We start from the raw sequence: 24,442 nt of genomic DNA, 5'->3' as shown, positions 1-24,442 counted from the left end.
AAAGAAAGATAATATTCGAGAACCTCTATGAAGTTTAAATTTTTTTTTAAAACTTTTAAAGTTTTTTATTATAGGCTGGGTGTGATGACTTATGTCTGTAATCCCAGCACTTTAGGGGTTTGAGGTGGGCGATCACTTTAGGTCAGGAGGTCAAGACCAGCCTGGACAACATGGCAAAACCCTATCTCTACTAAAAATACAATTATCCAGGTGTGGTGGTGTGTGCCTGTAATTCCAGCTACTAGGGAGGCTGAGGCATGAGAATTACTTGAACCCCGGAAGCAGAGGTTGCACTGAGCTGAGATCGCGCCACTGGGCCACAGAGTGCAACTCTGTCTTTAAAAAAAAAAAAAAAAAGATTTTCATTATAGAGACTATAATTGCTCTCTCAAACTCTTGGCCACAAGTGATCCTACTGCCGCAGCCTCCCAAAGTCCTGAAATTACAGGCATGAGCCACCGTGACCAGCCTAAAAAGTTTTTAAATGCCTGTAATCCCAGCACTTTGGGAGGCTAAGGCAGGCGGATCATGAGATCAGGAGTTCGAGACCAGCCTGACCAACACAGTGAAACCCCGTCTCTACTAAAAATACAAAAATAAGCTGGGCATGGTGGCGCACGCCTATAATCCCAGACACTCAGGTGGCTGAGGCAGGAGAACAGCTTGAATCCAGGAGGCAGAGGTTGCAGTGAGCTGAGATCACAGCACTACACTATAGCCTGGGCAACAGAGCGAGACTCCGCCTCAAAAAAAAAAAATTTTTTTAAATGGCAACTATGTCTTTAGGGCACACTATGAGAATTTCACACATATAACCCAACCATTTCCCCAACATTTTATGGCTTAATGGGCCTCCAGCTTGTTGTTGCTAATGAGAATTTTAATAAGTAAGCTATTTATAAAGAAACAATACCAAAAAAAATAGAGCCCAGGTTACTCACATAACTGTCTCCATGACATTAGCTGCTTTTCAAAATTGATAATCAGATAAATCTTGAGAGCCTTTAGACTTTATATTTACTATTTAATCCAAGTTAGCACTGTATTTAAAGTTAATTCTTCTGACAAACTTACTTCCAGTTAGTATGAACCCTCCACCCTAGATTGTGCTTTATCACACAAAAACGGGAAAATGTTTCAAACAATTGTGCAAATTCCAGGTAGTACAATTTTCATCTCTTATGGGGGCTAACTTTTGTTAATTGTGTATTTGGATATTGTAAAGATTGATACAACATTAGCACTCCTCCAGTGAAAAAAATTACAGCACTGGAGTCTATTTTTCTTGCCTGGAAAAAGGACATCGAATAAGTAATTTGCTTTCCACGAAACAGACAACAATTCAACCTTAAGATTTACCTATGGTAACGAACAAATTACAACTTTTTTTTTTTTTTTGGAGACAGAGTCTTGCTCTGTCCCCCAGGCTGGAGTGCAGAGGCACAAGCATGGCTCACTGTAGCCTTGACCTAGGCACAAGTGATCTTTTCACCCAGCCTCCTGAGTAGCTGGGATTACAGGCCTGGCTAATTTTTGTATTTTTTGTAGATACGGGGTTTTGCCATGTTGCCCAGGCCCGTCTTTTAACTCCTGGGCTCAAGCCATCTGCCCGCCTCAGTCTCCCAAAGTGTTGGAATTACATGCTTGAGCCACCGTGCCCAGCCATTTTGTTTTGTTTTTAAATCATGCCTTTAAAACCATATCGGCAGCCAGGTGCAGTGGTTCACGCCTGTAATCCCAGCACTTTGGGAGGCCGAGGCAGGTGGATTACCTGAGGTCAGGAGTTCAAGACCAGCCTGACCAACAAGGTAAAACCCCATCTCTAATAAAAATACAAAAATTAGCTGGGCATGGTGGCAGGAGCCTGTAGTCCCAGCTACTTGGGAGGCTGAGACAGGAGAACTGCCTGAACCTGAGAGGCGGAGGCTGCAGTGAGCCGCAATCACGCCACTGCACTCCAGCCTGGGCAATGGAGCGAGACTAAAGCACTAAGAAATAAGTATCTTAGAGAGGATTAAGATGGGATACCATAAAGGGACAGTGAGGCAAGAGCCAACTCTATTGGCATGGGATATGCGAAGGTCTTCAGAAATTCAATGACCTAATATATCATATTTACCTGTGAGAATTGACTGGTCAACTCTTAGTGTGGTAGATTTGATGGAAGTTAACCTTATATCAGCAGGAACTTTGTCACCAACTAATTAGGAGAAAAAAAAGGCAGCTGAAATGAGCAACTTTTAAAACTATGTTATCTAAAGATGAATTTGTCTCCAAATCAATTTTTAAAGAAAATAAATGATCTGCATATAACACAAATACATAAAATTCAGTTAAAGCAAGCAAAGTGATCAACCTATCTTGGAGTCATAAAAACCTTTAGATGGATTCAAGATTTGAATTAGGAAGGAAGAGAATGAGGCTTAAGGAAACCTAACTACATTATTCTAAGAAATTTTGCTCTGTATCTTCAGACAGGCCTTCAAGCTTTCACTTTAAAGAATACTTTCCTAGTTAGCAGTAAGTAAAAGTCTTACTACATATACACAACGCACAGCAAAGAGAATAAAGTTGTATATGCCATGATTCATTCCTCAAAAAAGCTAAATTATTGTGAACAGGAAGCAAATGGCCCCCTTTAAAAAGATATTCAATTAACGAAACACATGGCAAATGCAAAATAAAACTACACAGTAACACCACTTTTTTTTTTTGAGACAGGGCCTTGCTCTGTCACCCAGGATGTAGAGATCAGTGAGGCAATCACAGCTCACTGCACCCTTGACCTCCCACTTCAGCTTCCCAAGCAGAAGGACTACAGGTGCACACCACTTGGGAAACAAAGATAGTCTCCATCTCAAAAAGTAAAATAAAATAAAATGTTTATTTCCAAGTTAATCTTAGCTCTTTCGCTGTTTCAAATCCTTTGATATGCTCGTATAACATGTAATTAATTCATACTAAAATGACAACTTCCAATGGTATAAAGAAACACCTCTGGGAAGGTGTAGCAAACTAGTAACACTGCACAGCTGGGGCATATATCCTTTGATACTTTTTGAAATATCAATTAATGGGAGGCTGAGGCAGGAGAATGGCGTGAACCCGGGAGGCAGAGCTTGCAGTGAGCTGAGATTGCGCCACTGCACTCCAGCCTGGGCGACAGAGCGAGACTCCGTCTCATAAAAAAAAAAGAAATATCAATTAAATGAATAATAAACCTCTTGCATAACCTGAAGATCTTTAAGTCAACTGAGTCTTCTTTCCTAGGCCAACAAGTTCCTTTAATAGCTCTTAAAAGGCCCAAATCTCAGCCCCTTTCCTTGATGTGTGTACAAAGTGAAATTCCACAACATAGCCCAAGTAACAGACAAAGCCATGCACTTTGAGAATAGTGCCCAGCCCTCTGCTGGTATTCAAATACTGCTGAATGGGTGGCACAATCACACAAAGCAGCTGGACATTAAAACAGCTGTCCGTTAATCCCAACACTTTGGGAGGCTGAGGCGGGAGGATCACTCGAAGCCAGGAGTTCGAGACCAGTCTGGCCAACATGGCGAAAACCTGTCTCTACTAAAAATATAAAAAATTAGCCGGGAGGAATGGTAGTGTGCCTGTAGTCTCAGCTACTCAGACGGTTGCAGTGAGCCGAGTTCATACCACTACATTCCAGCTTTGGAGACAGAGCGAGACTTTGTCTCAAAACAACAACAATAACAACAAAACAGCTGTCCGTGATTTTCTGAAAGATAATTAAGGTGGTTTTGTAAGTCTTACGCAAGGGCAGCTACAAATTACATAAGCAAATTCTCCCATACTTGCAGATGGCACTTTAAAATCAAATCATTTTTCAGACTTACTCTCTATACTGAATTGCATGTTACCAGTCATATACAAAATGGCAAAATAGCACTCCTGTCCAAGAAGTAAACACTGAATTTCTTATTTTTTATTTTCTTTTCAGAGACAGAGTCTTGCTCTATCACCCAGACTGGAGTGCAGTGGCATGATCTCAGCTCACTGCAACCTCCACCTCCCGGGTTCAAGCGATTACCCTGCCTCAGCCTCCCGAGCAACCGGGACTACAGGCGTGCGCCACCACAACCAGCCTAATTTTTGTATTTTTAGTAGAGATAGGGTTTCACTATGTTAGCCAGACTGATCTCAAACTCCTGACCTCAGGCAATCCACCTGCCTTGCCTCCCAAAATGCTGAGATTACAGGCGTGAGCCACTGCACCCGGCCAACACTGAACTTCTTAAACCTTCAAATTAGTTCTGATTTTTCTCTACTTCGGAGCTTAAGTTCAGGGAGAATATGGTTTACTTTTTTAATTTGAGTGCATAAAAACAATGCTATAGCCTAAGTAAGCAATGTGGTCACAAGGCGGCACAGTTTGTCAATATATAATCTCAAGAGGCAAAGATCACCCTTGCATTTGACTGCAGGGACACACAAGCTAAGGTGAAATTCCTGCTGGAAATAAGCTTATGCAATGAACAGCAATATTCAGACTGAATCAACGAGAACCTTTCATTTTAATATAATTCTGCTCTAACTACATTGAAGAGAGTACATCTAACAGATGATTTACGACAACAAAGTAACTATATTCTAAACTTCAGTGGTCTTTAACAGCTAACATGCCCTATACTGCACTATTTCTGCCTGTCATGATTAACCTGATCCTACATGCCCTCGAACATTTCAAAAAGAGGACAAGTTCAATGATGAATATTATGACCCTAAATGGAAAATTTATTTCCAAATGTTCCTTTGGTGTCTGAGGATTTGATTTACATCAATGTCATGATCCTATGGAGTAGAAGACTTCTGTCCAATATGAGATAGCGGTCGTCAATCTATAAGCACTATTTTATTTCTGCATTGTAACTGCTGAACAGACATAAATCCAAAAAACCTGCCATAGACTGGGCACGGTGGCTTACGCCTGTAATCCCAGAACTTTGGGAAGCCGAGACAGGCAGATCACCTGAGGTCAGGAGTTCAAGACCAGCCTGGCCAAGATGGTGAAACCCCGTCTCTACTAAAAATACAAAAATTAGCCGGGTGTGGTGGTGGGTGCCTGCAATCCCAGCTACTTGGGAGGCTAAAGCAAGACTATCGCTTGAGCCCTGGAGGTGGAGGTTGCAGTGAGCCGAAGTTGCGCCACTCCAGCCTGGGTGAAAGGGCGAGACTCCATCTCAAAAACAAACCAACGAACCCGCCATATTCTAGTATTTTCTTAGCTAGAGGGACCATCACATCATCCTGACCAACCAATGTCCTCTTCATTTTATGCACAGGAACTCAGGCTAGGAAGTAAAAGTAGCCTTCTCTAAGGAAGCTCAATTAATGAAAACTTTTGTTTAACTTGCTGTGTGACTGTTACATTCCTTTTGTTGATATCAGAGTCAATTTAGGGTTGACTCTATTAGGAAAACAGGTTCATGAAAGTAAAGGTCCACCGAATACTTTTCAAGTGAAGACACAACAATTTCCCTTTGTCTGGAGAGGCTTCTGTGAATTTCAGACACAGGATTTTGTGCATGAAGAGCAGGCTAGGCTGTTCCGATGATCACATCCTGTAACATTTCCCTGGTGAGGCATGTCAATGCCCTTAGGGCAAGCGGTAGTGGAAAATTCTTACTCTTGCCAAAGGGATGCTCTGCAATTTTTTCTTCCAAATGTTTTTCTCTGACTCTTTGGGTGGAGGCAGGTACAATAAAAGAATAAACTCTGAATTACCTTCCATTTAACATCTGACACCTTTCAAATTCAGCTCTTGAAAATCCACAGCTCTTTAATTTGCTATTACAATAAAGATTTCCAATCAGAACAAAATCCTCACAGTATACTTGCACAAGAGTTCAAGTAAGAGTTCATTAAATTATCAGTTTGCCACATTTTAGAACTCCATGCAAACGTTTATAAGCCATGATACTGAAACATTACTTGTACCACTTATGTCAAATATAAATACTGATGGTTAAAACTACCATTATTCAAGCCGGGCATGGTGGCTCACGCCTGTAATCCCAGCACTTTGGGAGGCCAAGGCGGACGAAGCATTTGAGGTCAGGAGTTTGAGACCAGCCTGGCCAACATGGTGAAACTCCGTCTCTACTAAAAATATAAAAATTAGCCCGGCATGGTGGCGGGCGCCTATAATTGTAGCTACTTGGAGGCTGAGGTTGCAGTGAGCTGAGATTGCGCCACTGCACTCCAGCCTGGGTGACACAGTGAGACTCCATCTCGAAAAAACCCAAACAAACCAAAAATCAGCATTATTTTTTTAAAAAATCCTTTTTATTAATCGATTGTATTATGCATTTTAAAAACCTAATTTATTGTGGCAAATACCAGTTATTAAAATCTTTTATAAGAAAAACACTATGTAAGACCAGAAATTACCTTCTAAATGCCACTGTTGTTTTTGAATCTAAATGGCTCCTAGGAAACGCAAGGCGTAACAGATTTATCTTAAACTACTTAAACATTTAACTGTGACTCAAAATTTTCACCGTGTTTCCAATTTGAGTCATAAATTTTGTAGTTTAGCAGAGACCGAATGAAATTCTTCATTTGAGAAGCTCTACTTGACTACTTTAAACTACTTCCAGGCCTCACGGTGAACAGGGAAGGAACATTACACAATACCCTATTATACTACTGTGGTTTGCTCCCAATCTGTTTCTTAGACAGTACTGTCTTTAAAATGGCAAATGTGATCTCCTCCTGTTTTAAAATCTTTCAACAGCTTCTTTGGCATCCCAACCCGGGCTTATAACAGCCTCCATGACCCAAGTGCTGTTTGCCTGTCACCCTCTCACCTCCCTCTGAGCATCACACACTATGCTCTTCAGTTCCTCTAACTTGTTTCTGGGCCTTCACATACCCTTTCTTCTCCCATAAATAGTAAGGCTTTCCTCTAACTCCCAGATTAGGCTGGCATCCCTCACTGTGTGCCCACAGAGCATCCTGTCCTTTCCTTACACTCGCATGGTCTTCATGAATCTTCCCCACTAAAACCAAAAGCTCCATAAAGGCAGAGTCACTCAGACATCACTGATTTCCTAGCCCTACCACTATACCTGGCACACAGTGGGTGTCAATGAATAAAGCATTTGGCACACATATTTCCTTTAGTATACATGTAGCAAAAGACTTCTAATTACCAAGTTGAAGAACATCACGAAGCTAGAAACAATAAAAAATCAGGGTCCAAAGAGATAACAGCTTTGGTTAAGCTAAATGAGGTTCAATAATGGTAGTTGCTTAAATTCTACGTTTAGACTAAAACCAAAATTTCCTGCCTCAGCCTCCCGAGTAGCTGGGATTACAGGTGCCCACCACCACACCAAGCTAATTTTGTTTGTTTTAGATGGAGTCTTGCTCTGTCACCCAGGCTGGAGCGCAGTGGCGTGATCTCAGCTCACTGCAACCCCCGCCTCCTGGGTTGAAGCAATTCTCCTGCCTCCCTCCCAAATACCTGGGACTACAGGCGTGTGCCGATGCGGCCGGCTAAGTTTTGTATTTTTAGTAGACATGGGGTTTCACCACGTTGGCCAGGCTGGTCTCGAACTCCCAACCTCAAGTGATCCACCCACCTAGGCCTCCCAAAGTGCTGAGTGCTGGGATTACAGGCGTGAGCCACCGCACCCGGCCAAAAATAAAAATTTTAGGATGCGCTATACTGCTAACATTTGGCAGTCCTAGTACTGCCACAAACTGCCACATGCTCCTGGATAAGTTACAAACTCTGAGTTTTAGTCTTCTCATCCCCTAAAATAAGGTTTCATAAGCTCCCCTTCAGATCTAAACTGGTGATAAATCAGATTTCTATGTGGCTCCAAATTAAAAAGCTAACATACACAACAGACAAAATATATTTTAGCTCATAAGGAATATTTTATAATGAACTGACTAAAAAAATGACATTGATCATTAAGCAAGCAAGTTTCCAGTTACTAGAGTTATGGGGGTAGAAAGGTAACCAATTCATTAGATGTTGCAAAGGCAACCATGCACTAAGCAATGTTAGAGTACTCCAGCCTACCTACCAACAGAGATTTTTTATCACAAAAGAAAAATGCACGTTTAAAAGGTCAAACACCATTCTTCTTCCCCTCTTTCAACAGATATATATACAGTTAACAGTATATTGCCGGGCGCGGTGGCTCACGCCTGTAATCCCAGCACTCTGGAAGGCTGAGGCAGGCGGATCACAAGGTCAGCAGAACGAGATCATCCTGGCTAACATGGTGAAACCCCGTCTCTACTAAAAATACAAAAAATTAGCCGGGCATGGTGGCAGGTGCCTGTGGTCCCAGCTACTTGGGAGGCTGAGGCAGGAGAATGGCATGAACCCAGGAGGCGGAGCTTGCAGTGAGCTGAGATCATGCCACTGCACTCCAGCCTGGGCGACAGAGCGAGACTCCATTTCCAAAAAAAAAAAAAAAGTGTATCTTCTGGATTTTCTGGACATCTCTTTATGTACAACATTCACTAAAACATCACTAAAACAATATTAGACCTTTTATATTTATACATACCTGTCTCATTTTAAAAAGTGGCTGTATAGTAATAATAAGCAATGAAATTTTGAGACTATTATTTCTAGACCAGGTACTGCTGGAACAGCTTCACAGGTTACTAATTCAATCTTCACAACTCTAAGGAGGGATCTATTATCTTTACTCCCTCCCTGTTTATAGATGAGGAAAACGACACTAAAAGGTACTTGATTCAAGGCCACAGTATTTCACAACCATACCAGGAACTAAATGAATCATCCTCTATTTTTATGGCTATCTAGTTATTTCTAACATTTCCTTTTACGGTGTACAGGGTTAACATCTTCGTCTGTATCTTTTACTTTTGCATACAAATGTATACTCCCACCAAGTTTATGTCCCTCCTGTTTCCCCATTCTCTCAATCTTGTATTTTTCTGGCACTGATAATGCCAAGACCTTTGTTTTACTTTTTTTTTTTTTTCTTTTTTTGAGACAGAGTTTCACTCTTGCTGCCCAGGCTGGAGTGCAATGGCACGATATCAGCTCAGCACAAACTCTGCCTCCTGGGTTCAAGTGATTCTCTTGCCTCAGCCTCCCAAGTAGTTGGGATTACAGGCAAGCGCTACCATGCCCAGCTAATTTTGAATTTTTAGTAGAGACAGCATTTCTCCATGTTGGTCAGGCTAGTCTCGAACTCCTGACCTCAAGTGATCTGCCCGCCTCGGCCTCCAAAGTGCTGGGATTACATGCACGAGCCAGTGCACCCGGCCACCAAGCCCTTGGTTTTCAAAAGTTCCATTATCGGCCGGGCACAGTGGCTCATGCCTGTAATCCCAACACTTTGGGAGGCTGACGGTGGGTGGATCTCTTGAGGTCAGGAGTTCAAGACCAGCCTGGCCAACATGGTGAAACCCCGTCTCTACTAAAAAAAAATACAAAATAGCCAGGTAGGGTGGTGCACACCTGTAATTCCAGCTAATGGGAAAGCTGAGGCAGAAGAATCGCTTGAACCCAGGAGGCGGAGGTTCCAGTGGTCCAAGATTGCACCACTGCTCTCCAGCCTGGGTGACAGAGCCGAGACTTTGTCTCAAAAAAAAAAAAAAAAAAAAGTTCCATTATCTTTTAATATAAAAGTTGGTCACAGTTAAATCTGCCCATCTAGGTGGTTTGGTGTTAATGCTTAGGAAAGGTGGTTCCCATGGCCAGCAGCGGTGGCTCACACCTGTAATCCCAGCACTTTGGGAGGCCAAGGCAGATGAAGCACTTGAGGTCAGGAGTTTGAGACCAGCCTGGCTAACATGGTGAAACCCCATCTCTACTAAAATATACAAAAAATTAGCCAGACATTGTGGTGGGTGCCTGTAGTCACAGCTAACGGGGAGGCTGAGGAAGGAGAATGGCGTGAACCCAGGAGGCGGAGCTTGCAGTGAGCCGAGATCATTCCACTGCACTCCAGCCTGGGCGACAGAGCTACTCCGTATCAAAAAAAAAAAGGAAAGGAAAGGTGGTTCCCAAACCACATGGTTTCTTCTCCTTTTTCCAAAATCTTCATCTCAGTAGCAAGAATGAAAAGGTTGGCACTTCCTGGTACTGTGACTACCACTGAATCATGGGGAGTAGAGAGGAGGTGATTACAGGAAATCAGGAAGGAAATGCCAGCCCCATGAAATCAGGTCAGGCTTCAAGATCAACTGGCCTATCATGGTCTGATGGTTGAGGAGAACTCTCATTTCTCACAGTTCTTAATGTCTTAGCTATTCTGACAGTGCTCAGGGGCTCTCAAACTCAAAAACTCTCTGCTTCTAATTCATCTATGCTGATTTTTGTTTTAGACTATTTTGCTCTTCTGCTTATCCGTTTTCTAGAGTAATAATTTATACCTTGGCTTTGGAAACAGAGGTATAGCTTCCAGGATTTACAGAACAACTAATGCAATTTTTCTTTTTTGTTTTCTTTTTTTTTTTTTTTTTTTGCAACAGAGTCTCGCTCTGTCCCTCAGGCTGGAATGCAGTTGTGCAATCTAGGCTCATTGCAGCTTCCGTCTCCTGGGTTTAGGCGATTCTCGTGCCTCAGCCACCCAAGTAGCTAGGATTACAGGCATCCACCACCACACCCGGGTAATTTTTGTATTTTTAGTGAAGATGGGATTTCACAGTGTTGGCCAGGCTGGTCTCGAACTCCTGGGCTCAAATGATCCGCCTGCCTTGGCCTCCTAAATTGCTGGGATTACAGGCATGAGCCACCATGCCTGGCCTGTACTTCAGTTTTTAAAACTAAATAGCTAGAATCCTGAGGTGGACTTTCTGAGGAGGAGGACAAATGAACCTCCTGAAGTTGCACACAAGATTTTCAATATATGTTTTTGGGGAAGAAAGTCCATAAATTTCATTAATTCTCAAAGGGACTGTGATCTAGAAATGATTAAGATCTGCTCTAGAGCCTTGCTACTCAAATTATTGACCTGGGAGCTTATTAGAAATGCAGAATAATCAGGCCCCATTTCAGACTGAACCAATCAAAACATACATTTTAACAACATCCCCAGGTAATTCCTGCACACATGAAGTTAGAGAAACATTGATCTAAGCAGTGTGCAAAATCTTAAGGCTCTCCACCCCCCGAACTTTTTTTGGGAGACAGAGTTTTACTCTGTCTCACTCTGTCACCCAGGCTGGAGCGTACTGGCACGATCTGAGCTCACTGCAGCCTTGACCTCCCAGGCTCAACTGATCCTCCCACCTCAGCCTCCCGAGAAGCAGGGACTACAGGAGCACGCCAACATGCCCAGCAAATTTTCATTTTTTATTTTTTTAGAGACGGGGTCTTTCCATGTTGCCCAGGCTGGTCTCAAACTCCTGAGCTCAAGTGAACCTCGTCTCAGCCTCCCAAAGTGCTGGCGTGAGCCATGGCGCCCAGCCTCACTATGCAAGTTTTTAAAACTTTTTTTGTAAAGACAAGGTCTCAATATGTTGCCCAGGCTGGTCTCAAACTCCTGGGCTCAAGTGATCCTCCTGCCATGGCCTCCCAAAATGCTAGGATTGCAGGGATAAGCCACTGCACCCAGCCAACACCTTTTTTTTTTTTTTTAAACAATTCTCTTTTCATATTTTACAAAAGACTTTGGTACAGAGATTGTTGTGGCCCACAAAACCCAAAATATTAGCTGGACGCTATAGCTCACACTTATAATCCCAGCGTTTTTTTTTTTTTTTTTTTTTTTTGAGATGGAGTCTCGCTCTGTCCCCCAGGCTGGAGTGCAGTGGCGCGATCTTGGCTCACTGCAACCTCTGCCCCCTGGGTTCAAGTAATTCTCCTGCCTCGGCCTACCGAGTAGCTGGGATTACGGGTGCCTGCCACTGCACCCGGCTAATTTTTGTATTTTTAGTAGAGACGGGGGTTTCACCATCTTGGCCAGGCTGGTCTTGAACTCCTGATCTTGTGATCCACCCGCCTCCGCCTCCCAAAGACCTGGGATTACAGGCTAAGGCAGGAGGATCACTTGAGGCCAGGAGTTCAAGACCAGCCTGAGTGACACAGTGAGACCTCATGTCTATAAACAAACGAACCAACCAACCAACCCACAAACATAGTATGCCAACTCCTCTGCTCTACAGCAGACTGACTACTCTGTTTTGTGTTAAAGAGCATTTAATGTTTGCTAAATGTTTAAAGCCAGTCAATTCCAACCCCAACAGCTTTCTAAAAGCAAAAAAAAAGTCCACATGGACTCATGGCCATACTATCTAAATCACACTTTTTAGAGCAAGAAAGCTCCTTAAAACAGTACTCCAATTACCTAATTCTGCAGAGGTTAATGTACATAGTCCAATGTCATGCAGAACTAGGATCATAATCCAGGTTCTTATATGAATCCAGTCATCTATTTCACAACTCTGCCTTTTACTCAACTGCTTCAAAAGCAGTTTATACCTGCTACTAAATCTCAGTACTGCATGTTTACTGTCTGAAGTAAAAGTTTCCTTCCTTTAAATTGAAAGTTTTCTTCCTTTAAATTGCTGTCAAGTTTAAGAATTATTCTTTTTATTCCTGAGTAAATCTTGAAATTGCTGGCACCCTGTTGGCTATTAAGTCTTCATTTTAGGAAATAAAATTATCAATTTCTGTACAAGTGCTAAAGCAAATGCAATTTTATGTTAAGATTGTGTTGCTTCCACTACTTACATAATCTTAAAAGATGATTCGCTCCAGAGTATATACTACAAGACAGAAGTCATCTGAGGATATTTATTTCCTGGTGCTATTCATCAACCCTGGGTTACCAAGATACATAAAGTTTGTTTTAAACAACCCTGAAAACAGTGTTCTTGAGAAGTCAATAAATAACCCCTGCGGCATATACTAGAAGCCCCAAAATTCTAAAACTAAGACTTCTAGCTGGGAATGGTGGCTCATGCCTGTAATCCCAGCACTTTGGGAGGCCAAGGGAAGAGGATCCCTTGAGCCCAGGAGTTTGAGACTAGCCTGGGTAATACAGGGAGACCTTGTCTCAAAAAAACATCCCACAAAACCATGGCCGGGCACGGTGGTTCATGCTTGTAATCCCAGCACTTTGGGAGGCCAAGGGAGGCAGATCACTTGAGGTCAGGAGTTCGAGACCAGCCTGGCCAACATGGTAAAATCCCGTCTCTACTTTAAAAAAAGAAAAGGAAAAAGAAAAAAAGAAAACAGAAATGACTTAGGCTATTATAGCTTGATTCACTTTCATAATGTCAGCAGATAATACAGAAAGCTTAAAAACAATGATGTTCATTTCTCATAAGATTATGTACAACTTCACTACTTTTGGTTTCCATCCATCCGGAGAAATATTTTCTTGGCCTTAAGATAATGTAGAATTACTGTGGCTTCTTAAGAGGTGAACATGTGGGTCACTTTCCCTTTTTTTTTTTTTTGAGTCAGGGTCTCACTCTGTTGCCCATGCTGGAGTGCAGTGGCTTAATTTCAGCTCACTGCCACAGCCTCAACCTCCTGGGCTCAGGTGATCCTCCCACCTCAGCTTTTCAAGTCGTTGGGACTACAGGTGCGCACCACCACGCCTAGCTAATTTTTCTATTTTTTGTAGGGATGGGGTTTTACTATGTTGCCCAGGCTGGTCTCAAACTCCTGGACTCAAGTGATCTGCATGCCTTGGCCTCCCCCAAAAGTGCTGAGATTACTGGCATGAGCCACTGAGCACAGCCTATGTGTGGGTTATTTTCTCCATGTTTTTATTTGCCATATCAATTTCATTTGGCTGTTGTGTTCTAGATACTTAAGACTCACATTAGCATTTGCTATGTATGCTTACCCAGTTTCTCTTTGGAATGATTAGCTGGTATAGCAACATATAAAATTTAGTTTCCTGGCTGGGCATGGTGGCTCACACCTGTAATTCCAGCACTTTGGGAGGCTGAGGCGGGCGGATCACTTGAGGCCAGGAGTTCGAGACCAGCCTGGCCAACATGGTGAAACCCTGTCTCTACTAAAAATATAAAAATTAGCCGGGTGTGGTGGCGGGCACTTGTAATCCCTGCTACTAGGGAGGCTGAGGCAGGAGAATCGCTTGAACCCAGGAGGCGGAGGTTGCAGTGAGCTGAGATCACGCCCTTGCACTCCTGCCTGGGCGACAGAGTGAGATTCCATCTCAAAAAAAAAAAAAAAAAATTAGTTTCCTTAAACTCTCTCTCCATATCTCCCTCAAAAAACCACCTATTCCAGCTTAGTCTTTGAAAAGTTCATCCAGAACCATCCTACCAGATATCTTCCAAAAGCTGACAAAGAATTTTAAAGTCAGGAGATGACCCTTACATTCCAAACAATGACTACAAAAAGGTCTGTTTCTTTCTGCAAATATCAAAATCGTTAAGTCAGTACTTTTTTATTTTCAGCTTCGAATTAGTTTACAACACTCTCCAGTTTTCCAACACATCTGAAAAACCCCTTCATATCCAATTTCATAATGTAAATGAAAATATAAAAGTCACCATGTCTAAAAGCACAATTTATGCCATTTAATCTTTCACGCTACGCAAATAGTACTTCGACTGACAAGAAAAAATTCAGAATTAAAGTTCACTCTATAGTTTTCACAAAACTGAATTATCAGGCTAAATGCTATATTGCACAGTCAATTTGATTACTAATTCTAAAAGAGGTGGAAGTTTAAAAGGCTCAACATGTATAGTCTTAATAAAATAAATACCTATTTATCTGGCCCAGGTTATACAGTCACGGTATGCTTTTCCAAAATGTTCCATATAATAGTTGCAAATGCCTTAGAATTATATCTTACCCAATTCAATGACCTGCTGGTCCTAGTAACCCAGCAAACTATCATTTCTGATTTGCATATAAGTTTACAAACACCATGAAAGGTCACCAGAGTATACTGACAACCTAAATATTACAGCTGTAACTAGGCTTCCTCAACATGATAAAGGGCACTCGCCTATGAGACCCACACCTATGTCACACTTCACTGTGAAGGACTGGATGCTTTCCCCTACGATCAGTAAGACAAGGATGTCTGCTCTTGGTACTTCAACGTTGTATTGGAGATTCTAACCAGGGCAATTAGGCAAGAAATAAAGGGCATCCAGACTGGAAAGAAGTAAAAACATTTTCATTTGCAAATGCATGATCTTGTATATAGAAAATCTTAAGGAACCCATAAAAACTATTAAAACTAACTAATAAGTTCAGCAAGATTGCAAACTACAAGATCAATACGTAAAAAACTATTTCTACACGCTAGCAAAGAACAATCTGAAAATGAAATTGAAAAAAGAATTCCTAACTCAAGGCAAATTAAAGACTTAAATGTAAGGCCTCAAACTGTAAATATCCTAGAAGAAAACCTAGGAAATACTCTTCTCAACACTGCCCTAAGCAAAGAATTTATGACTAAGCCTCAAAAGCAAATGCAACAAATAACTTGACAATTGGGACCTAGTTAAACGAAAGAGTTTCTGCACAGCAGAATAAATCTATCAACAGAGTAAACTGACAACCTACAGAATTGGAGAAAATAATTGCAAACTATGCACTCAGCAAAGGACTAATATCCAGAATCTATAAGGAACTTAAATCCACACACACACACACACACAAAATCACTGTTGAAAAGTGGGCAAAGGGTATGAAAAGACACTTCTCAAAAGACAACCATCAAGTAGTCAACAAACATAGGAAAAAATGCTCAACATCACTAGTAGAGAGATGCAAATCAAAACCACAATGAGATGTCATCTCACACCAGTCAGAGTGACTATTATTGCTGGGCACGGTGGCTCACGCTTGTAATCCCAGCACTTTGGGAAGCTGAGGTGGGAGGATCACTGGAGCCCAGGAATTCAAGACTAGCCAGGGCAACATAGTAAGACCTCATCTCTACGAAAAAATTTAAAAATGAGCCTGTCATAGTGGTGTGTGCCTACAGTCCCAGCTAACTTGGAAGGCTCAGGTGGGAGGGTCACTAGAGCCTGGAAAGCCATGGCTGCAATGAGCTATAATCATGCCACTGCATTCCAGCCTGGGCAACAGACTGAGATCCTGCCTCAAAAAAAAAAAAAAAAAAAAAAAAAAAAAAGGTGGTGGGGCTGGGGGGAACACTTATACACTGCTGGCAAGAATGTAAACTAGTTCAGCCCCCGTGGAAAGCTGTTTGGAGATTTCTCAAGAAACTAAAAACAGAATGACCATTCAACTCAGCGATCCCATTACTGGGTATATATCCCAAGAAAAAGAAATTGTGGCCGGGCGTGGTGGCTCACACCTGTAATCTCAGCACTTTCGGAGGCCAAGGTGGGTGAATCACTTGAGCCCAGGAATTCGAGACCAGCCTGGGCAACATGGTGAGACCTTGTCTGTACGAAAAATACAAAAATTAGTTGGGCGTGGTGGGCATCTGTAGTTCCAGCTACAAGGAGGCTGAGGTGGGAGGATGGCCTGAACTCACAAGGAGGCTGAAGTGGGAGGATGGCTTGAGCTCGGGAGGTGGAGGTTGCACCGAGCCAAAATCGCACCACTGCACTCCAGCCTGGGCGACAGAGTGAGACCCTATCTCAAAAATAAATGTGGTATATATACACCATGTGATACTACACAGCCATGCAAAAGAATGAAATCATGTCCTTTCCAGCAAAATGGATGCAGCCAGAGACTATTATCCTAAGTGAGTTAACCCAGAAAACCAAATACTGTCTGTTCTCACTTGTAAGTAGGAGCTAAACACTGAGTACACATAGCCATTAAGATGGGAAAAATAAACACTGGGCACTCCAAAAAGTGGGAGGGAAAGAGGGGCGAGGGCTGAAAAACTATCTGTGAAGTACTATACTCATCATCTATACTCATCATCTGGATGACAGGATCAGTAGAAGCCCAAACCTCAGCATCACACATTAAATCCACATAACAAACCTGCACATGTACCTTGAATCTAAAAATTTTAATTAAAAATAAATATCACTAGGCCGGGCGCGGTGGCTCACGCCTGTAATCCCAGTACTTTGGGAGGCCAAGGCGGGCGGATCACGAGGTCAGGAGATCGAGACCATCCTGGCTAACATGGTGAAACCCTGTCTCTACTAAAAATACAAAAACATTAGCCGGGCATGGTGGCAGGCGCCTGTGGTCCCAGCTACTGGGGAGGCTGAGGCAGGAGAATGGCGTGAACCCGAGAGGCGGAGCTTGCAGTGAGCAGAGATCGTGCCACTGCACTCCAGGCTGTCATACCGGTAAAAGAGCGAGACTCCGTCTCAAAAATAAATAAATAAATAAATAAATATCACCAATAGGCCAATTTCAAGTTACAAAAAATTATTCCAATTACAAATATTCCCCCCGCCAAAAATGCAATAACAAAAGAAGCACAAGACTTGAACACTGACAACCAGTGTTGAAAGAAATGACAGACCTTAAAAAAAAAAAAAAAAAAAAAAACAGACATCCCTATGCTCATGGATCCAAAGACTTGATATTACGACCGTATTTCCCAAACTCATCTATAGATACAACACAATTCTTACTGAAAATACCAGCTTGCTTTTTGCAGAAATTGACAAGCAACTCTTAAAAATTTATATGTAAATGTAAGGAACCCAGAATGCCCAAAATTATCTTGAACAAAGTTACACTCCCAAGTTCCCAATTTCAAAAAATACAAAACGACAGCTAGCTATCAAGACAGTATGGTACTGACCTAAAGACAGAGATCAATGGAGTAAGAATAGAGAGTCTAGAAATACATCCTTGCATTTGTAAATTAATTTTTCACAAAGGTTGCAGGACAAATTAGTGAAGAAATCTTTTCAACAAATGGTGCTGAGACAACTAAATATCCACATGCAAAAGAAAGCAGCTGGATCTCCTACCTCACACCATAGTTTTTGCTGTTGTTGCTGTTTTTAGAGGCAAGGTCTTGCTTTGTTGCCTAGGGTGGAGGACAGTGGCAGGATCATAGTAGCTCACTGCAGCCTCCACTCTTGGGCTCAAGTCATCTTCGTACCTCTGCCTCCTGAGTAGTGAGACTACAGGCCTGTACCACCTTGCCTGGCTAATTTAAAAGTGTTTTTTTCCTAGGCTGGGCATGGTGGCTCTTGCCTATAATCGCAGCACTTTGAGAGGCCGAGGCAGGCGGATCATTTGAAGTCAGGAGTTCAAGACCAGCCTGGCCAAAATGGTGAAACCCCGTCTCTACTAAAAATACAAAAATTAGCTGAGTGTGGTGGCGTGCACCTGTAATCCCAGCTACTCGGGAGACTGAGGCGGAAGAATCGCTTGAACCCAGGAGGCGGAGGTTGCACTGAGCCGAGATCATGCCACTCGCTGCACTCCAGCCTGGACAACAGAGCAAGACTCCGTCTCAAAAAGAAAAAAAAAAGTGGTTTTTCCTGCCTCAGCCTCCCAAAGTGCTGGGATCATATAGGTATGAGCCACGACGCCTGGATCATATATACTGGCTAATATATAAAGTCTTTGTGACCTTCAATTGGCAACAGTTTCTTAGACATCACACCAAAAGCACAAGCAACAACAATGTATAAGTGGACTTTATCATATTAAAAACTTGTATGTTACAACAAAGTATGCCATCAAGAAAGTGAAAAAAAGGAATCCCTATAGAATGGGGAAAAAATTTTGCTAATCACACCTCATAAGGCAGGATATGTAAAGAATTCTTATACCTCAACATTAAAAAGACAAATAACCCAATTTAAACAGACATTTCTCCAAAGAAAACACACCGATGGACAATAGCCACATGAAAAGATGCCCAACATCATTAAGAAATTAGGGAAACGCACGTCAAAACCACAATGATACTCACTTCCTGGGTAAAACTTTAAAACGATAGACAATGACATGTCTTGACAAGGATGTAGAGAAACTGGAACTTGTATACATTGTTGGTGGGAATGTAGAACAATATCACCACCATTCTGAAAGACAGTTTGGTAGCTGCTCAAAATGTTAAGTATAGAGTCACTATAGGCCCCATAATTCCATGCTTAGGTACATACCTAACAGAGAGAAAATGTTATGTTCACACAAAAATTAGTACAAGCATGTATGTACAAGTTATAGCACTATTCATTACTCATAATAGACCAAAACTGGAAACAACCCAAATGTCCATCAACTAATAAACATTATTCAGCAATAAGGAATGAAACACATGCTATATTCATGAACGAAATGTAACACTATGCTAAGAGAAAGCCAGTCACAAAGATTGACTCCATTTATATGCAATATCCAGAAAAACAGACAGTAATCCACAAAACAGATAATAAACTGTGGTTGTCAGGAACTGGTGGGAGGAAAACAGGGCAACAACTGCTAATGGGTATGGGTTTTTCTGAGGGTGATGAAAGTGTTCTGGAATTAAGATAATAATGAGGATCACACAGACCTTGAATATACTAATAATCTGGCATTCAATAATTGTATTGAAGGCCAGGTGCGGTGGCTCACGCCTGTAATCCCAGCACTTTGGGAGGCTGAGGCAGGTGGATCGCTTGAGGCCAGAAATTCAAGACTTGCCGGGCCAACATGGCCAAACTCTGCCTCTACTAAAAATACAAAAATATTAGCCAGGCGTGGCTGGGCGCGGTGGCTCATGCCTGTAATCAATCCCAGCACTTTGGGAGGCCGAGGAGGATGGATCACGAGGTCAGGGGCTTGAGACCATCCTGGCCAACATGGTGAAACCCCATCTCTACTAAAAAATACAAAAATTAGCTGGGCGTGGTGGTACGTGCCTGTAATCTCAGCTACTCGGGAGGCTGAGGCAGGAGAATCGCTTGAACCAGGGAGTCGGAGGTTGCAGTGAGCCAAGATCATGCCACTGCACTCCAGCCTGGCAACAGAGCGAGACTCGTCTCAAAACAAACAAACAAACAAACAAAAAAGCAAGCAAGCCAGGCATAATGGCCCACGCCTGTAATCCCAGCTACTCGGGAGACTGAAGCAGGAGAATCACTTGAAACTGGGAGGTACACAGGTTGCAGTGAGCCGAGATCACACCACTGCACTAGAGCCTGGGTGACAGAACAAGACTCTGTCTCTATAATATTATAATAATAATTGTATGGAACACACACATACACTTCAACTGTTTGTTCTGCACAGCAACTATGTTTACATTAGCTGAGCCTATCATATACTTCTGATTTCAAATTTCATTCATGGAGAACTTACGATAACGTTACAACAGTCAATATGACAGTTCTGTCCTTAAGGTGCTCACTGCCTAGTAGTATGACAACAGTAATAAAATGCCCACATACATTCTAAACCTAGATGTCTGTTCTGCATTACTCAGTTAAAAAGGTCACAATTTAAGACGAAAGCAAGCAGCACTTAAGAGCCCAATGTCTCACACAGCTGGGCTTAACTAAAATAATAATAATAGGCCAGGCACAGTGGCTCACACCTGTAATCCCAGCACTTTGGGAGGCCGAGGTGAGTGGGTCACGAGGCCAGGAGTTTGAGACCAGCCTGGCCAATATGGCAAAACCCCATCTCTACTACAACTACAAAAATTAGCTGGGTGTGGTGGTGCACGCTGGTGAGCCCAGCTAATTGGGAGACTGAGGCACAAGAATCACTTGAACAGGCAGGCAGAGGTTGCAGTGAACCGAGATCACGCTACTGCATTCCAGCCTGCACAGCAGAGTGAGACCCTGTCTCAAAATAGTAATAATAATAATAATAATAATAATAGTAATAAAAATAAAAATTAAAGAAAAACAGAGCCCAACGTCAAAGCAATATATACGCTTTTTAGCAATTACCATACTGTGGGGGAAGAGCTGGGGCAAAAAAAGTGGTAAATAACTACCAGAATCAGCACTATCTATGAAGGATTCAGAAACAGGTGAAAGGAAAATGGATTTAAATTTGTACTCCACTTGATAGTAGTAGTATATTCACCTAAGGGATTTAAACTCAGGTTTTTTTTGAATATTAAATTCATTGTCTTTTGAATATTCAAATAAAGGGAATGGTTGCCAGGGGCCAGGGAAGAGGGGAACTGGAAGTCAGTGTTTGAGGTGGACATTTCAGTTAGGGAAGATAAAGTTCTGGATGGTGACAGTCCCAAAACAATGTGAATGTACTTAATGCCACAGAACTGCACGCTTAAAAATGGTTAAAATGGGTAAGTTTATAATATGTATACTTTACCACAATATAAATAAGGAAAATCCCATTAGACTGAAAATCTTAAGTCACATACACTACAGATCAAACATTATTTGTCCTTTCTAAACTATCAAATGCAACAACAAAACTATATTACAATATAGAGAATGAAATTTCAGTGTGAGAAAGCGAGATAGGTCAGGGTAATAATCAAAGCTTCACCACCATGAGATCAGTGCATTGAGCAAATTAATAAACTCTATAAAATTTGCCTAACCTTCCAAAAAAAGGTGACTTTGGTGGTACTGAAAACTGAAAAAAAGGCCTGGATGTCTGCAACATGAAGGAGCAGCACAAGATGAAATCATAGAAGAAAGCAGGAGGTACATACACACAATGCAAGTTTATCAGGTCAGAGAATTTTGTATTTTAAGTGCAATGGGGAAGTCCCTTAAGGATTTTTTAGCAGATGAATAAATAACACAACCTTTAAGAAACCACTCTGGCACTCGTGTGGAGAATGGACTGGAGGAAGACAACAAAGGAAGCCAGAGCCTAGTTAGGAGATGATGACAGCTGCGGTGTGAGATGATGGCTAGACTAGTGTGCTGGCCAAGGAAACGGAGTTCACGAACTTGGGTGTGTTCTGGAGACAGAATCAGTGGCCTTACGGACAAATCAGAGGATAAGAGGGGGGAAAAAAATCAAGATGACTTCCAAGTTTCTCACAGTTAATTAGGTTAGAGTGTCTTACAAAAGACGGGAAGGACTGGCAAGAATCAGGATTCAGAGATACAGAGAAACCAAAATCACCAACTGAAGAGAAGCTGGCTTTTGTCTCTTTCTTCAAAAAGGATGGTGCTTTGAGGTATCACGGTTGTAGTTTCCTCTGAAGCTGTCTACCATTGCCATCTACTGATGCAAACTAAGGATAAAGGCTTTGGGGGTAATTTCTCTAAGGCTTCAAGTAGACTCAACACACTAAAACAGCCCAACAAGGCAGAGCACAGTGGCTCACACCTGTAAATCCCAGAACTTTGGGAGGCCAAGGCAGGAGGATCACTTGAGGCCAGGAGTTTGAGACCAGCCTAGGCAACATAGCTAGACTCTGTCTCTATTTTTTAAAAAAAATTAAACAAGAAGAAGCTGGAGAAACTGTAAGCATAAAATCAAACAGAATCTCATACACATATTTAGGTGATGTCATCTACAACCTCACCCACCACATATATTTGTGGGAAAACAATCTCCTTTCCAATGTTTCCTTCTGTATGTAGTAGAGTACCATCATCACACCCAGTCACGTAAACTAGAAATCTTGCCAGTATCTTTGATTTACACACTCTCCTATCTATTATCAAAATCTGTTGCTTTGAGCCAGGTACAGTGGCTCACACCTGTAATTACAACACTTTGGAAGGCCAAGGCAGGAGGAGGAGGACTGCTTGAGCCCAGAAGTTCAAGACCAGCCTGGACAACAAAGCAAGACCCCATCTTTACTTTAAAAAAAAAAAAAAAAAAAAAAGGCCGGGCATGGTGGCTCACACCTGTAAGTAATCCCAGCACTTTGGGAGGCTGAGGCGGGAGGATCACGAGGTCAGGAGATCGAGACCATCCTGGCTAACACAGTGAAACCCCGTCTCTATTAAAAATACAAAAAATTAGCTGGGAGTGTTGGTGGGCACCTGCAGTCACAGCTACTGGGGAGGCTGAGGCAGGAGAATGGCGTAAACCTGGGAGGTGAAGCTTGCAGTGGGCCGCAATCGCGCCACTGCACTCCAGCCTGGGCGACAGTTCGAGATTCCGTCTTAAAAAAAAAAAAAAAAAAAAAAGCTGGGCATGGTGTCATGTGCCTGTATTACCAGCTACTCAGGAGGCTGAGGCAGGAGGACCCCCTTGAAGCCAAGGAGTTCGAGGTCGCAGTGATCACACTACTCCACTGTAGCCTGGACAAGAGAGCAAGCCCCTGTCTCCAAGTTAAAAAAAAAAAAAAAAAAAAAAAAGAGAGAGCGAGAAAGAAGGAAAAGAGGGAGGACAGAGGGAGGGGAGGGGAGGGGAGGGAAAGGGGGAGGAAGGAAGGACAGACGGACGGACAGACTGACGGAAGGAGCTGCTTTAGGCCGGGCGTGGTGGCTCACTCCTGTAATCCCACCACTTTGGGAGGCTGAGGCGGGCGGACCACCTGAGGTCGGGAGTTCGAGATCAGCCTGACCAACATGGAGAAACCCCATATCTACTAAAAATACAAAATTAGCTGGGCATGATGGCACATGCCTGTAATCCCAGCTACTTGGGAGGCTGAGGCAGGACTGCCTGAGCCCAGGAGTTTGAGAGACAAGCCTGAGCAACATGGCAAGACCCATCTCTACAAAAAAATACAAAACTTAGCCAGGTACATGGTGGCTCATGCCTGTGATCCCAGTTTTTCAGGAGACTGAGGTGGGAGAATCACTTGAGCCCAGGAGGTCAATGCTGCAGTGAGCCGTGATGGTGCCACTGCACTCCAGCCTGGGCAACAAGAGCGAAACTCCATCTCAAAACAAAACAAAACAAATCTGCTGTTTTGTAACTAAGTCAGAGGCTCACTCTTTGAACTACTCACGATCAGAACTCTGTACCCAATGGAGATTCAGAGTTAATATTCTAGGTTGAGACCTGCCAAAAACTTTTTTAAAAAGAGTGCCCCCAGATGATTGTGATGTGCACTCCTGCTTAAGAGCCACTATTCATGAACTCAAAAATCTTTCCTTCATTGTTCTTAATGTTACTGTCCTCATTATCTCTTGCCTAGACTACTAAAATAGCCTCCCTATATCTTCAGCCTTCCCCATTGTGACCTATTTTCTTCATCACCATCAGAATTCCCTAATTCAAATATTTTTTGCTATTAAAAAAAATGTGGGCCAGGCGCAGTGGGCTCACGTCTGTAATCCCAGCATTTTGGGAGGCTGAGGCAGGACTGCCTGAGCCCAGGAGTTTGAGAGACCAGCCTGGGCAACAGGGCAAGACCCATCTCTACAAAAAAATACAAAACTTAGCTAGGAGCTTGGTTGCTCATGCCTGTGATCCCAGTTATTCAGGAGGCTGAGGTGGGAGAATCACTTGAGCCCAGGAGGTCAACGCTGCAGTGAGCCGTGATGGTGCCACTGCACTCCAGCCTGGGTGACAGATTGAGACCCTGTCTTCGCCTCATCAAAAAAAGTGATAACTGGTAAATTCTGAATAAGATCTTACATACTATTGCATCAATTTCCTAATTCTGATAATCATACTGAG

The 24,442-nt window shown here is 42.5% G+C and overlaps 1 protein-coding gene across 5 annotated transcripts in view; it reads right to left on the bottom strand.

Annotated features, from left to right (window-relative positions):
• The window catches only part of ATP2A2 (ATPase sarcoplasmic/endoplasmic reticulum Ca2+ transporting 2), a 69,607-nt gene that overhangs the window by 27,143 nt on the left and 18,022 nt on the right, over positions 1–24,442 (bottom strand). For all 5 annotated transcript variants that reach the window (XR_010147763.1, XM_016924181.3, XM_001141455.6 and 2 more), the window contains one exon: positions 2,120–2,200. Coding sequence is in view for 4 of the 5 variants with exons in the window: in XM_016924181.3 (XP_016779670.1) it covers positions 2,120–2,200 (81 nt within the window). In the remaining variant the exon portion in view is untranslated. The remainder of the gene's footprint in view (positions 1–2,119; positions 2,201–24,442) is intronic.

This window comes from Pan troglodytes, chromosome 10 (assembly GCF_028858775.2).
Source record: "Pan troglodytes isolate AG18354 chromosome 10, NHGRI_mPanTro3-v2.0_pri, whole genome shotgun sequence".
Classification (NCBI taxonomy): Eukaryota; Metazoa; Chordata; class Mammalia; order Primates; family Hominidae; genus Pan; species Pan troglodytes.
This window is presented reverse-complemented; position numbering and strand designations above follow the sequence as displayed.